The sequence below is a fragment of the Ambystoma mexicanum genome, chromosome 11 (genome assembly GCF_040938575.1).
Source record: "Ambystoma mexicanum isolate Mex_15411 chromosome 11, UKY_AmexF1_1, whole genome shotgun sequence".
NCBI lineage: Eukaryota > Metazoa > Chordata > Amphibia > Caudata > Ambystomatidae > Ambystoma > Ambystoma mexicanum.
This window is the reverse complement of record NC_090934.1, coordinates 1,170,650,969-1,170,667,709: the sequence shown is the minus strand read 5'-3', so window position 1 is coordinate 1,170,667,709 and position 16,741 is coordinate 1,170,650,969. Positions and strand designations below refer to the sequence as shown.

Sequence of the window (16,741 nt, the reverse complement as noted above, 5' to 3'; positions counted from 1 at the left end):
CATCACTCTCTGTTATGCTCACCTGGTCTCTGCGGAGGCGTTGGGGCATGGTTGCAGCTCTCCCTGAACTTGAATCACCCCCTTCAGGCCTCTCCCTCAGTAGAGGTGTTACTGCTCCTGCGTGGAGATAAGAGTGTGTGAGTGCGCAATCTGTGATTGTTGTACCTCTCGAACCCTTCACCCCAAAGTATGGTTTCTGTGAGCATACGCCGGCCCATAAAGCTCACCTGTGAATTATGGAAGATAAGCTCTCCGTCCTGCTACTTCTGGCAGGGGCGCGTCAAATGGGGTCTAGTTCCTTCACTGATCGCTGATAAGGATTAGTCCAGTCCAGCTGCGACTATGCTTCTCCTTATGATTGGTAAGTCTTTCTTGAGCTCTTGTGATGCTGTTCGTTCTGTTTAATGTCTTTATATGTTGCTCCTATCTATGCCCGCAATAATGTCTCTCTTCTGTTTTCTTCCCTTAGATGGAAATGCGGCCTCAATGCAGCTGTGAGACGCGAGACGCGGCCTGATGGAAGATGGATGCTACCGCAATGTTCGACAGCAGGTAAGTGATGGTTTAAGGAAAAGCGTGAAGTATGGCAAAGCGCAACCTTAAACTGACAGTTTTTTCAATGTCTAACCTTGTCTTCTGTTTTTCCTTGCAGGCGCTGCTGTCGACGATGGAGCGTGTCGTGCTACGCTGCCAAGATGAGGATTACGGCGTTCTGGAAAGTGTAAAGATGAATACATGGTTCGCCGAAGAGATGTACAGGTAAGAACAGCTTCCCCCATTTGGTAAGTATGCTGGATCTTCAACGGTAAGTCTGACCTCAGGCGACAGTAAGCGTTACGCTGCTTGCAAGTGCAGAATAATGCGGAGTGTCTGTCTTGAGGATCGGGGCAGCTTATATAGCTGAGATCGTGGGCACGCCCATTAGGGCCGGCTTACCAGCCACCCCATGCCACTCCTAGAGAGTGAGCACATGCAAAGGCAATCCATTAGCAGCCACACGCAAGAATACACTTGGGCTGCTTAATGGATGGAATGTTTAAGGTTAATTCATCTGAAGTGCTATGTCCATAATAAAAGCTTTTTGGTGTTAAATGGATGTTCTTGTTTACTTTTGTTCACGAGCCTGGTGCCAAAGGTGCCAGGACAGTGTCCACCCAGGTCTCCTGTACATGCGACCCCTGCATGCCTGTGTCACTGACTTCATGACCATGACACTCTCCCTGGGTGCATTGGCCGCCCGGTACCCAGAGGGTGGCTTTATGCCATTTCACACCAGTCAAATCCCCCTGCGCCCATACCCCTCCCCCTGGCCGACCCGCCCACCATGCAATGTTATGCTCAATGAAAAAAGATACATCTTCTGTCATCCTGTGTCTGCTGCTGGGGACGTGTTCAACTTCCTAAATTTCCAAGATCCTGGAATTCTTTATCTTTTAGGTCCCTTAATGCTCCATCAGTTAGCCCTGACCCCCTGCTCCTTGGCCCCCTGTAGGTCTCGAGTGTCACCTAATAACTCCCTTGTGGCCCTCCATATCTCCTCTTCGTTGGACAGTTTATATGCAGTTCCATCAACTTCGGGAACCACCATCTATATTGGATTCCCTTCTCATTCATCCACTTCATAAGGGATGAGCACAGGCGTCTCCTTGAGAGCGTTAGCAGAATAGTAACTTTGAAATTACCATACATCACCGGGCCATTTTATTTTCACCTTCTCCAGGATCTTGTGCTTGTCCAGGTAATGATGAAAATGGGCAAGAGACAATCTAGAACCCCCTCCTGGACTTCCAGCCCTGCGGATCCTTTCGAGTTTGGCCTCATTGATGGTGTCATCCTCAAAAATGAGTTTGGTGACTTTGTGGAGGATTCTTCTCAAGTTCCTCTCCGTCTCACACTCCTTGTCCGGCATCCCAAATAGGCTCAGGTTCCGCCTCTCTCTGTTCTCGATGTCATCCATTTTCAGCATGATCTCCCCCTCTCTCCTTTCCATTTCCAACATTTGAATCTCCATAGCATTCCGAGATGATTAGTTGTGCTCCACTTCTTCGAGTTAGTCTTCCATCTTGTGGATCCTCTGGGTTATCCTGTCGACCCTTCCCCAGATGTCAGCCCGCATGCTCCGGACCTCCTCCATCAGTGCTGCAACACCTTTTTTGTAACCGTCGTATCCTCCCCCCGGTTGCCATGGCAGAGAAGTGCGCTCTTTCTCCCTGGTTCTCCCTCCGTGTGTAACCAAAGACAGCTAGTTTAGATCTCACATACATGTTATTTCCCTTTCTGCCGGGTGTGTTGTCCCTTGTATGTGGGGTCCCCATTGCAATGATTCGACCCGCTCCCAAGTGAGTTAGACAGGAGACCTCTTGTGCTGGCCAGCAAGCAAGTGGGTCTCTTTCGGGTAACTCATTGTGGGTTCCATTGCTGACAAGCAGTTGACACCTCCCACCCTCGCATGTCTCCGTGCTCACCTCACCTTAGGTGCGCTGTCAGACCCCACCGATTTGGGTGGGGGGGCACACTCTCCAGCACGGTGTCCTCCCTTTGCCACTAGGAAATTCTCCTCTTTCTGGGGCACAGATTCTAATGAGCCTGAATTATGAGGTGGGATGTCCAGGAGGTGGGCACGGGGCCCTCACTTCGATGTGGTCTTCTCCATAATCCCCATGTGGCCCTGCCCCCCCCCCGAGACCACTTCCTTTGCACTCCTCCTGCTGCACCAGTAACCGTCTGCCGCTGCCTCCTGCGGTGTGGTTCTGGGCTGCTTCAGGGGCAAGCCCTGAAAGAGCTCCTGGGCCCCTCCTGGGGGCTCTGGCGCCTCCCGGACCATTTCGCAGGGGTGAGGGGTGAGTGGTGAGTCGTGAGGTGTTGGGGAGGTGAGCACACACCCCTATACTGGGGGCCCACTCATCTCCCTGGCCTTCTGAACTGTCCCTATGTGGGCTCCAATCCCCTGGAGACTTCCTCCTCTGCTCTGCTGACTCCTGGCCCCTGTTCCAAGGGGGCAGGATTATATTGCCTCAGGCCCACGCCCCACATTAGTTTTCAGGCCTCCTGTCCCCTGCGTGGGGTGCTGGGCCTATTTGTCTGCTCCGCGGGGAGGGTGGGGGAAGCCAGTCACCCACCTCTGTGTGTCCCACTGCGCTCCACGGGCCATGCTCCTCCTCCGTTCGGGTCTCCTTAACTTGTTTGTCCCTCACTTGGGGGTGGGGAGGGGACCTGGTGGTGTGGGCACCTCGAGTGTGGGTGGGCCCAGTGCCCCGGGCCCAAATGGTGCCGCGGCCCGGCGTCCTTGGAGACGGCTGCTGGTCCAAGGCAATCTGCCCGGGACTTCCTCCGCTCTTTCCGGGCTTTCAGGTGCACTCGGTTCCTCTCCTTGAAGGGGGCCACCGCACCACAAACTTCTCCGGAATGTGCCCTGGGTGTTCCCACCAGTGCAGCTCACGCTCTTTCTTTCTGGGGTGGGGGGGTCGTTTAGTGGGGGCTCTGATCCCCTGTAGACCAAATGCATGGGGAGCTATGCGCTCAGGCTGCAGACCTCTGCGCGCTACCTGGTGGCCTCGTGGTCAGAACTTTAACTCCCTTTCTGGCCAGCCACCCACTGCAAGCAGGTATAATGAATACAGATAGAAGCAGTGCTGTATATATTCTCAGTGGCAAAGACTGTACTGGTGCCTCTCAACAGGACTGATATATAATCAGGCAAAGTAGCCAATTTATCATCAGACCTGCTACAAACATGTCATGGTACAATGCCAATCAATCACAGCAGGGCTAATTGCATCATTCCTACATTTCTTAGCAGGACTGCTATGTTTTGGGACAGAACCTGAATTTATTAACAGAGTTGCTCTAATGGCACAACACCAACATGTGTTGGGATTTTCTGCAGAGCTATAATGCTGAGCAAGAACAGTGTCTGAGCTCTTCCCACCACCCTCCTGAGCTCATGTGATGGACAGTGTGAGAAGATGGCATGGCTGTCATATACTTCAATCTCACTTATTCGGTCTTGTGCTTTTCAAAACATCTGCTGCTTGTCTTGGGAGGATAGCTCAGGGGAAACTGGCTCGCGTTGGAAGCAAGACGACACGGAGCACCACAGGTCTGATCCCTGGGTCCGCGCTTAGAAACCTCTGGGTATTTAGCGCTTTATAAATTACCTATCATATCCCATGTCCGATTAATGAGTCCCACTGACAAAAATCATGCACATTTAGAAGTCTTATTATGAATCTTCTAGCTTATGTAGGATAATAAGCTTCACATGGAACTGCCGGTACCTTACCCCTATGTGCTTTACAGAGTCAACAGCTTGTTGGGAAAGTTAGCTCAGTCAATAACCCTGCTGCAGAGATCATTGCGTGACCCAGGGTTGTCCATCTCCAGGCCTCAAGGGCTGTAATCCTGAACGGTTTTCAGGATGGCCCTCATTAATATTTATGAGAAGAACTTGGCATACATTTAGAATCATTGTGTGCAAATGTATCTCATGAATATTAATGAGAGAGAGCCTGAAAAGCCGACATGTTTCTAGGCCTTGCAGCCTGGAGTTGGACAACCCTGGACTGTAACCTGCTAGTTCAAATTCTCTAGATACATGAGTTAATGCATCTGCATCAGAGGGATGTTGTTTAAGATGCAGGTAACATTCAATTGTAATAGAGCTGGCTTTGCTTTCGACGTATCAAAAGGACTACTGAGTTTTTAGTGATTCAGAACATATACATTTCATCAGGGCTGCTATACCTGTAATGGCTCAAAACACACACCTCTCAGCAGGGCTGTTATACTTGTAATGGTAGACAGTGCTGGTAACGCATGTGCATTAAAGCAAGTGCTGCATCTGATTAGACAAACCTCTAACTCTATGATTCCCAGCCTAATATCCAAAAGAAGGTTTGCACACATCTAAAAGAAGCAGCCAAAAGTAAAGCTGCACTAGATTTGTGAATGGAAAAGGCACGTGAAGCATTTTGAATATGAATTGGTGCTATGCCAAAAGACAAACAGAAAAACAGGAGAGGAAGAGCAACTCTGAACCTAAGCAATACAGGAGACCAAGAGGGTTGGGGAGGCCCAGAGAAGCAGCAGAGTAAAAGACATTTAGAGACCGTACAATAGGAAAGCACAGATCAATAGCAAGCAGGGAGAGCTGGAAATAGAAAAACAAGACTAGAGAAGACAGGCCAATAAAATAAGAGGCAGTGCAAGACAGATAATCAAAAGCAGTAGCAACGGCAACAGAGAAAATGAAAAAACAGAAATAGCCAGAGTAATGACATGAGAGGAAGAGGAGTTATATGAACCGATAAAGTACGTGACTGGACGGAAACATCAATAATAGAATGCAGATCTGGGAGAGGCAGAGTGACAGAGGAACAGCCTCCAAAACGTGGCATAGTAACACTTAAGGGTGAGGGGCAGAGCATAAGAAAGTGAGAGACTGGGAAACAGAGTAGCAAAGTGAAGGATAGATGGAGCAAAAACATGGAGTGGCTGTCAAACAGGTAGTACCAGGCAGAAACAGTGGGCACCAGAGGCACATAATTAATGCTGGTAGAGTGGGGGGTGGGGGGGTCTTGATTTACTATCTGCAGTAGCTCTTAACAGATTTAAGTGGTAGTACGCACCTAAAAGTTCTTTAATATTAATGTTTTTTAACAGTTTCAATTTTGCGCAAAAATTGGATAGTTGTCAGACACTTTTATTTACTCTCTTGCGAAGGAGGAAACTCATTTTTACTCTCTTGAAATTGGATTTACTCTCCAATTCTAAAAGTTGTGGGTAAAATACTCTCACTCCAAAATCCTATCTGGAGCACTGCATATATGCAGTTTTTGTAGATCTGTGTACCGCTTTTGACATGGTCCCACGTGTCAAACATTTGGAAACTCTGAAGTCACAGGGCATACTGAATGAGTTGTTGGCTGCAATCCTTTTTCTTTGAGAATAATGATGCTGTAATACGGTGGAGGATTGGGAGGTGAAACTTCACCACCTACACAAGTACAAAATGACACACACCAAGGTTGTGTTTTGGCCCCAACCCTGTTTCTACTGTATAATAATGACCTAATAGCTAGGCTGTTGGAAAATACCACAGATGCCTGATTCTGGCTGGCGAAAAATATTACGGTATTACTATTCATGGATGATGTAATTTTGATATCTCAAACTGTCTCAGGATTGAAAACCCAAATGAATGTTTTCTCTGATTTTTGCAAAGCTAGAGGTTTATCCATTAATACTGATGAGACAAAAACCATGATATTCTCTAAGAAAATGAAATAAACCTGGCAGTAAGAGTGTGGACAATAAGAGGATATATATAGCATGTTAATTATTATTATTATTTGTAACTTTATTGTGCATTTAGCTAAATAACCTTAAGCACATTTAAAAATCATTGAAAGAGAGAAAAGATTACATCAACAAGGTCATCAATAAATAAAATAAAAATAAAAATAAAAATATTAAGAACAAGTTTAAAAATACAATCAAATACATATAGATCTCATTTAAGGTACACTTATTCAAATCAACGGGACATAAAAATCAATTAATCTCATGCCATTTTTCCTGTGCTGCCTTCCATACATGAAACACAGCCCCAGTGATAACCAGGGAAGTTGCTCCATACAGGGTATTCAAAAATGTTATTAGTTTTGATGGAGTCTATTTCATGTGTAAACTTTCCATAGCTCCTCAGACAATCTTGTACTAGGGCGGGACACATAGTCAAGCCCGGGTCAGATAAATGGCCACTGAGTCAAGTGTAAAACTTTGTGTGGAATATTGTCTATAACGTTTCTTCATTGCAAGCCTATGATATGATATTTATAACGTGCTTAATACCCAGAGGTTTCTAAGCGCGGACCCAGAGGTTTCTAAGCGTGGACCCGGGGATCGAACCTGTGTTGCTTCATGCCGTCTTGCTTCCAAGGCAAGCACGTTGCCGCTGAGCTATCCTCCTGAGACCACGTTGCAAGCTCTATCCCAGGCTCTTGTCTTTATTTTTAGGACTTGTTCTGCATTTGGCGGACCAAAAACAAAATCTAATGGCATAGCTGGCGAGGGCAGGAGATAATTTACTGAGAGCTCCATTTCTTGGATGAAAATTACATCATTTGTTAGTACCCCAAGTCATTCTAGTTAGCCTGAGATGGAGGATAACACGCTGAACAAGCCAAATAGAAGAAAGTGAATGTATGCCAAATTCCAACCTTAATGCTTCGACAGGTACGGATTGCGGCAAATTCATCATAGAATGCAATATTTTGGCTTCAAAACTATCAAGCCATTTCATCAGACTCCAGGGGAGGACCTGCAGGCCATAAAGTATAAAGAGGACAAGACAAGTATGATAAATAATCAAAAGGCCCTCCAGGTCATTTCCCCCTTTGTGACTGGCGTGTTGCTTGATGTCCAGCCCTTTCTTCCATGTCTTGGTAGTTGCATGGGCCTTTATATAAGAGAGCGATGGATTCAACTTCAGGGGAAATCCCAGATCTACAACTTTGAGCAGCTCATTACCCAGATTCCAAACAAGGTCTTCCAGACACATAACGTTTGTTTTGTTTAAACTAATAGTCCAACAATTGTCACCTGCAAAGCGGGTTAGTATTGTATCAAAAAAATAACAACAATACTTTTGCCCAAAAAAGCTGGATTGGACTCAGTCACATTGGCCACACCGTCGTTGGTGATATCAGGCAAGACTTCCTTGTCTGAGAAGTATAACTTCGAAATATGCTCCATCCAATGAAATTCTGGTATGGGGTTCAATTCAATCAGAGCATCCCAGGCCAGATGTTCTCTAAAAAAGGACCAAAATCGACAGTTATCATTAAGCTTAAGTATGCAGAACATAGAAAGCCATTGGACTCTGTTTAAAGAAAATGTATGTTGTCTTAGCCAGTTTGTGTGGCAAGTTGCCAGCGAGCGAAAGATAGACTGTTTTTCTATGGTGACGAAGCGTAGCTGAGTTCTAATCTGGGCCCTGGCTTTACGGTATGATACCTTTTTCTTGTGGATAAGGGGATCAAAATTATTCAACGAGTTCCAAGCCCTTTTTCCAAGAGTGCCCGGCCTCAGCCTAGTAATTAATTGTTCTAATCTTGCTATAAGTAGTCCAATATTCCATTGATTCAGTGTGAACCAAGATTCTAGATAAGCCTTGTTTGCTGCAGTGATCTCACTAAACTTGTTGCTGTTGATCATATAATGTGATTTCCGGTAGAATTTACCCATAATACAGGAGCACCCATTGATGCTAAATAATTGGTGCCCAAAATAGTAGACCAAGTGAGGGGCGCATGATGACTCGCAGTATTATGCGTAATTGATAAATGAGAACATCGATTTAGCATATTGGCATTGACTACAACGTAGTCAATAAATGACCTTGAGCTGCCATTGTCCAGGTGTATGTTGAATTAACATGTTCAGGATGGGCTATAGGTAAGTAAGTAAGATGGTGACTATATAGGAAGGTGGACCACCACGGTCAGCCCAGAAATGTAAAAAGCACTGGTATAATACATCTCTCCCTCATTAGGCATTAATAGATGTAGATCGTGCACATTTGACTCCCCATCAATCAGTACCAAACTATGTGAACACCTACTATACCATATCAACAATATCTCGGCAATCAAGCTGTGTATTTTGGGGGATTTTGTGCCATCAGGCAGATGGTAGACATTTACAACCAGAATGTGTTCCTCTGTGTCAGGCAAATATAAAAAGGTTGAAAGGACTTGAGGAAGAAAATCGTCCACATAGAAATAAGTTAAATTAAAACTGGAGCAAGCCCCAATGGCCAGACCAGCCACTAGAGCGACCTCTACCGGATCCCCTAACTGGGTTGTAAAGTATACAATATCCATCCATATAAAAGTTTGTGGTAAGCCACGTCTCCTGTAAAAGAAAAATATCAGATGAAGCAATTCTAATAAATCCCAGTGGTATGCTGCAAAAGGAGTTATGGCCACTTGTGTTCCATGTAAGCCATGATAGAGTAGGTGGCTGCACGTGCGATCAGGCCCTGCTAGAAACAGCATCTTCGCAGAGCCACTGAAGAGTAGGCTTCTTAGTTGCCAGACTGCTAACAGGATGCATACAAGATGCTAAAAGCAATGAACATTCTGACTGAAAAGTATATGCTGAGGTAGTTGTCGTATTCCTCTGAAAAGGAGAGGGGATTGAAATGGACAATGAGCCATATCTTGCTTATGGATTAAGTGCCTCCTACAGATTGTCTATCGGAAGCCCAGAGATTCCAATTCGTCAGCACTAGATTTTAGTGGAACCACCATCAAGGGAGATGTCAATTCAAAGATTACCAAATTAGCTATGGAACACTCTACCCATCTCACTTAGAACTGAACCATCCTTCCACTCCTTTATATGTAAAGTCAAAATTTGACTCTCAGCGCAAGACCACTAGCTTTCAGTACTAGACGTTACGCCTATGCCTAACAAACCCATCCGCAATCATGTAAATATGCCAATTAATAACTGGCTCTATGCCCTCTACTTAGTAGTTGCAATTTTGTAAGTAATGCATCTCCTCTCCTCTATCGGTGTACTATTGTATATATCCTTGTACCTGTGTACCATTATAATGTATATATGTAACCATGTCATCTCAAGAAATGCGCCCAGATGCCCTTGGGCTTGGCACGCTATACAAATAAATAAATACAAATACAAATCGAAGAACTGCCAAACTTGGACAGCTCTAAATGGGGTAGTATCAGAAGAAGACAGAAGGTTGAGGTTCGGAATCTGCAAACATTTTTCCATAAGAACTCTTCTGTTTATAAACTGGCTGTAGTCTGATGGGTGGAGTTCTTCGATCTTGGCCCATTTACCCAGCGATCCAAGATTTTAATTTATCTCAACATTGGTATTTAGAGGCTGCGGAACATGTATCTGTACTGGTGCAAATGTAGTTGGCGGTAGAATTAAAATGGGATTCAAGGCTGATTCATGGCTTGCTGAGTTGCTTTGGCATCTGAGGTCAAAGGTCGGATTTCTGCTCCTACAGAGGCAGCACTAGGCAAAGACGCAGCAGGTCCTGAGGGTGCCGGAGGAGCCAATAGCCAGTTATTCATAGAGCCACGGAGGGCCACCTGTCAGACCAAACCATTAGACGCTGTATGAGATGTCGAGGGCTTAGAGCTAGCAGGTTTACGGGTACCAACTGGAGGGCATATTAATACAGAGAGCCCTGCTGGGGGCAATTGGTTAATTTTTGGCATTGTTTTCTTCCCTCTAGGAGGCTTTGTTTGTCTTCTGCTTATCGCTGGAGGATCAATAGCACGGGGCGAGGCACATGGAGAATCACAAGCAGACCTTTGTGACAGCAAGGAAAGCTCCTCATAATCCCAGTCGCTGTCATCTGTAACAACATGGGCATCTCTAGATGCTAATTGTGCCGGGGTCTCTTGGTTTGTCAAAGGGTCTAGTGTTGCCTCGTTAGTATTCTCACGTAGGGCCGATTGCAGGGGCCTGGGAGAGTTTTTCATTGTCATGTCAACGATGACAGCCAGGACCTGCTTAGTTTCTTGCTGTACTTCGCGAGAGTTGCACATATAGCTAGAAGGTCATCAACACACGCGGACATAGCATATTTAATGATTGCATATTAGTGGAATCTCTGGTCACAATAGGTCCGGCAAGTGTCAGGCTCACTATCATAAAGAGCCGAGGAGTCGGATGATTGTGTCAATATAGCTTCTGGAGAGGATTGCTATTGCTCCAAAGGGATCTATGTGGTCACTGCGATGCCCGATAATGGTGACTTTTTTTTAACCCTTTACACCAAATATATATGAGAGGGAGACCCCCCGCAACCCCCATATTAATATTATACTTTAAACATATATATGTGGTGTAAGGGAGGGTTAAAAAAAATAAAACCTGCATTTTTGGCCGTCGCAATTCCCAGGTCGACATTTTTGTACGATTCCCTCCAAATCAGGGTAAGCAAATAGATGTCTGCTAACTATAGTGTGAGGGACATTAGTATTTAGATCTGCACAATGTGAAGTTCCCATGGAATTCCTCGTAAGTCCTATGCATAGGTTTAACAGTGAATGGTTGTCGATCGTTGGATAGGTGGTTACATGAGGCACCTGCTCCAGGGAAAAGGTATTAGTTTGGCAAGATGAGCCTGGGACTGGAGGTAATGTGTTTACAAAATCAGTAATAAATGTTTGTGTGCCTGAAATGGTATCCAGGCAATCCCTCTTTGAAGATATGATCACAGGATCAGGACTTCTCAGCCTCATTGTGCTCTGTGCGGAGGTGCTGCACAGTCTGTACTTGTGATTAGAGATGCATTTCACAGTGGTTCTGAAGGGGAGGCCGCTCAATATTATGAAATAGGAGAAGATCAGCCGATGGCAAACCAGCACCACACACGTGGTCCAAAAGTCTACCTACATATGGGAGTCGGTAAGGCGCGGCTTCTAGCGTAAGTAAACAGCATGCTCAGGCCGGAGGTACAGCCAAACTTCCAGCAAGGTAGAAAAGAGTCAAAATAGCTTACCCGGTACCTCCCGGTCCCACAGCGGACCACAGCGGACCACCTCTGCACCACCTCCGCTCTGCGGGCTAATGAGGTTTAAGAGTCCTTTGCATGTTGGGACTGTAGCAAGCTACTCCTCCAAACAATAGATACTTCAAAAACACTCAGTGGATCCCCTCAGTACAGCACCACAGCAGGCCACTTCTCTGCTCCGCGGGTTAATGAGGTTGAAGAGTGCTTTGCAGGTCGGGGCTGTAGCAAGCCACTCCTCCATACAATAGATACTGTAAAAACACTCAGTGGTTCCCCTCAGTACAGCACCACAAAAGACCACCTCTGCACTATCTTCCACATTAATTATTATGATTATCTTTGTGTGGAATGTGTCACCTGTAGCTGGGAACAGCAACTTGCAAGGGCAGGAAATACTCTTGCGAGACATAGTGGTGCTATCACCAAATATTCATACAGCATGGAGACGGTACAGTAAGACCTCTTTTGCAAGTTTATAAAGCACAGGCCAGGCAGACTGCCCTGTATGGTGCTGCACTTTAGGGTATTCTTAAATATAACAAGCTTGGGACCCCGCAAAATGGCTATCTACAGAAAAATGTGGGGCTTACACCAGGAACATCTACTGCCCTAATTCATGAGGAAACGTGTTTATCTGCCATCGATTATGTGGTGGCACTCATGCCAGTCTTGTACTGGATTAGATTATGGAGTAGTGAGGGGCTCCTTAAATTTAAAGAAGCCTCCATTGATATACAAAGCCAGACTGGGAGATGTTGAGATGGATTTCTGAACTCTGACCTGGTGGGCAGAGGTTCAGAAGGCCTGCCTAGTTTCTTGGGACAGGGTAACCTTATGGACACGCCAGACCAATCCAGGTAGTATTGGCAGAGGTCAAGACTAGGTCTCAGGAGGGGTGCGGTAGACTGAAAGACCTCAACGAGCATACAGAGTAAAAGACACTTACACATCACTCACAGTCAGGTGTATATATATATATATTAAAAATGCAAATATATTTATTCAAGGCCTTTGAGTTTCAACACAGTAGTTATTACCAGTAACACTTTTAAACCAACACAATCCTACTAAAATACATATATACAAGACCAAGTGGCCTAAAGGGTTAATGCACGAAATGGGTCCACAACCTAAAAAAGGGAAGGAAATAGGTAGCGAAAAGAGTCTTTAGGTGGTTCTGCAGTAATCACAATCCTAACTGAAAGGCAGTCCAGTCCCTAAGAAGAGGGGAGCCTATTGCTCAAGTGTACTTGCAATGCTGGCACACGCGGTAATGTAGATGGGTGAAAACAGGATCTCTTGTAGGGTCTGTAGCAGCTCAGGAAGGTGGGTGAGGTGATGCAGAATAGGTTTCCACTATTCGGGGAGGGTCTCCCCGTGAAGGCAGAACAGGTTCCATGAGTTGGGAATAGTTTGATAGTTCAGGCTATCTGTGAAAAGGAGAGGGGCCCTCAGGGGCCACTCATGCATAAAAATGGATAGATGCGCTAGGGGCCACCGGTAAGGGTTGCAATTACTCACCGACCCCTGGTGCACTCCAGACTAAACTTCAGCAGTCGAGTCCACTTCGGTTGCAGGGTCATATGCGGCAATTCTGCAGCTTTCAGTGACAAAGTTACAGCGTTGATTCCCAAACGGAACAGTGGTCATTTCTCCGCTCCTGGTGGATGGATCAGGCCAGTTTCACTGTAGCAGGCTTCAGGTTACAGAGGGGCACAGCTGCAAGGCACCTGCAAAGTATGTCACCACGGCTGGGAGACACAGTAACTGTGTGTACTCCGATTCGGGCGTTCTCTCTTTACTCCAGACCTGGGCACACCAACTGTACGAAATTTGGTCTGAGAGTGCCGTGAATAGAGGGCTTGTGATGTACCAAGTTTCAAGGGCCTCCTCGAAACGCTGGTGGTATCAGTGCAAAGGTCCTGCGCAAGCTGGTCAGCCCACTGGTTGGCCCAAGGACAGTTCCGAGAAGGCTTACTTGCAGGGTTTGATGAAGGTGCAGAGAATAGTTTGTCCCACTATTCTAGTGGGTCGAAGCGTCTTCGCAGACCTTCTAGTTCGAGCAAATGCAGAGGGGTCAATCGAGACGACAGCGGGCTCAGGGTTCCAAACCTTCTAGCGGTTCCTCGACTCGGCTTCTTAGTTTCAAGATACTTGGATCCTTTTCTTCGTTCAGTGAGAACTCAAGAGATCGACATGGTATGGGTGTTTGGAGCCTTCTCTTATCCAGAATCTCCTTCACGCCAAAACGAAGAGGACCCAATTGGAGATCTGCTCACATACAGGCACACCATACGTGGACCAATCATGGACCACAGTGGTCCCAGGTATTCACAGCACACCAGACTCTCTGGCACCCAGGATGTGTATTGGAACCAGACAATCAAACCCACATCCTGGAAGCACACACACAAGGCATGAAGAAGCCCGCCAAAGCTTGGCGCTTCGCGGGAAAATGCATGCCCAAATAAGGACTGACCCGGTTCGGTTCGACCTGGGGAAGGTGAAGGGGCAAGATGACCAAAGGACAGGACAAAGAACCTCGTGGCATGGCCATTTTGGAGCCAGGCCACCTACAACACTGTTTACCTGGCAGGAAAGGGTTAAAAATATATAAAAAGATAAGCTGCCACCAGCCCTATCCAAGGCACATCTGCATTTCTCCTAAAAAATCCTTCGAGGGAGTCTAGGGACTTTAGAAATGACAGGAAGACCCAAGTGCAATATACTGTAAGGTACATTGTGCACTTGCAACATGTTGCAGAAAAGTTAAACATTGACAAGGACTAAGGGAAACAAAGTCTCCCATTAGTACCCGGCGAGGGTCAACCAAAATGCAACAAGCATTCTGATTGGCCCTCGCCGGGGAATTACCAGGCCGGGAATCCCTTGCACGCACGTACGTGTCTTTTGTTCCCGGCGGGGGGCGTGGTGGCCCCTTAGCCAATGAGGAGGCTCGAAACGGGGCAATCCCTGCTCCGAGCCTCCCCATGGCTGTAGGCTGCCTTCGTCCCCCGCTGGTGACTCAGGTAAGTTTTTTTTTTTTTCCTCCACCCCCCTTCCCTGCAAACTATCCCCTCCCAACCCCACTTAGCTTCTTTTTTCTTCTTTTCACGGTAGCGAACACGCTGGGAACACTTCTGTTCCCAGCGCATCCGCTCCCGATGGCCGCCATGGAAAGGGAAAACGGGAAAACAGACTACGTTTTCCCTTTCCCGGTGGCCATTTTATTTGACTTTGACTGAAGGCTATGCTACTCAAGCAGCAGCAAAAAGTTGGAGGGTACACAACTGGAGGGAAAACTTCACATACATGGGAATATTTCCTAACAGAAACAGGGGATCATCACTGAAATAGTTTTTTACATGTTAAATCAGGTTGGCGAATATTAGGCTATGTTGATAAATGGGACTATTCAGGAGATATTGTACCAGCTGATATACATAGAGGTAAGGCAAGCTACTGGGAGATGGTTGATCGAGGGACCCAGTATACTGGCCAGATTTCCTGCATCTCAAGAACATACTTGGAAAAAAAGACCAATAGGGGCTATGAAATATATTTATATAAAATGAAACCTAGGCTATTACGGTCACTATACATAGGATTTCGGTTTGGAACCTTACCAGTGTTGGAATACTGTAATGCTTTGGATTCCAATAAATCTAATAAATGCCCACATTGGACTGTCAGGTTTCAATCTATAGAGCGCTTTGTTTTGGCCTGTACCTTATATATAGTATAAAGAAGGGGGTTACTTGAGACCCAGATTCTGAGAATTTAATATCAGGACAATCAGAGAAGCCATGCTGCTTTGCAGAAGGACAGATAATAGCCCAAATGGCTTTTCTGTTGCAAAATATATTTTAAGTGCATGGTAAAAAATGTCTGCATACCCAATTATTGCTTAATCAGATCATCTCTCTAGTATTGTAAATGTATTTATTGTTTTTATAGATAATCAACCCTGCTGTTTTTTAGCTTATTTTACCTTGTTTATGGTCACTTGAGAATGTATTTTTGATATCTTTTTTGATCTTTATTAATTATATTTTATAATTCTGCTGAATTGTATGGCGTACCGCTGATTATTTGAATCTGTCATAGATGCTTGTAAATTCTATATAGCTATGGGTCTTGCTTGTTTCCATCTGTAACATTTATAAAGCTGTTGAACTAGGTAAGATTAGGTATGGCTTTCTCAAAAACTTCCACATAGATTTGACTTGTTTAAATTAACTTTGTTGGTTAATAACATAAATGCTAAAAAAATAAAATAAAACACACACACATTGCTCAGGCCTGCTTGTACCATGTCTGTTGCCCTTGTTCTTGTTGGCTCAGTGCAGGTGGGTACAGCTGCTTTCTTGGAGAGAATGTGCTTCACCATTCCTATGAATGCCTGAGCGGGATTGTCTGGGTTTGTTGCTCTTTTGGGCCTTCAGGCAGTCTCCTTCTCAGGACCAGTATGAACGTAAGTGACTTAGGATTTGCCATTGGCAGTTGAGGTAAATAAGGAGTTGTTTATTGTGTGCATTGGATCATGTTTCATATGTGGCGAAATCCAGTATTGAGGTGGATTTGTTTTAACTGATAAAGCAATTTCTGGGGACTGAGACCCACTCTAGCACAGCTACCCATGCACTGGTTCTACAAGTGAACTCTGAACTCTGAATTCTACTTTAAGTGTACAATGTATGCTTCAGAATGTGTTTTTCTTTTTATTTAACTTGCTTTAAACTCAGAAAATGTAGTTCTAGAAACACTCTTGTTTGCCGAAGGAGTCTAGCAAGTGTTACCTTGTTTTAATATTATGTTTTCTTTTTGGGTGATCTTTATATTTCACGTGGTATGTTCGTGAATGTTGCACTCCAGTGAATTTCTTTTTAATGTCTTCTTCTTTCTTACCTCCCTTCAGCATTTGACTTTGGTTTATTCTTGTCGGATGAAGACCCACGGAAAGGGATCTGGCTGGAAGCTGGAAGAACACTGGACTATTACATGCTTCGGAATGGGGTAGGGATATTTCTGTGAAACCCAAAGCCTAACCTGACTGCATTTGAACTATAGACTATATTCTTCACATCCCACACAGGTCGCCATGGCTATCCTGCCCAAGTAGACTGCTTTGAACTCCAATTAAATATCTGCATGCAAATTGTGTACTCTGATTAT

At 45.4% G+C, this 16,741-nt stretch overlaps 1 protein-coding gene across 11 annotated transcripts in view; it reads left to right on the top strand.

The window, feature by feature from the left end:
- Positions 1 to 16,741, top strand: part of TLN2 (talin 2) — a 7,472,684-nt gene that overhangs the window by 373,201 nt on the left and 7,082,742 nt on the right. For all 11 annotated transcript variants that reach the window (XM_069624483.1, XM_069624482.1, XM_069624486.1 and 8 more), the window contains one exon: positions 16,485 to 16,582. In XM_069624483.1, the coding sequence (XP_069480584.1) occupies positions 16,485 to 16,582 (98 nt within the window). The remainder of the gene's footprint in view (positions 1 to 16,484; positions 16,583 to 16,741) is intronic.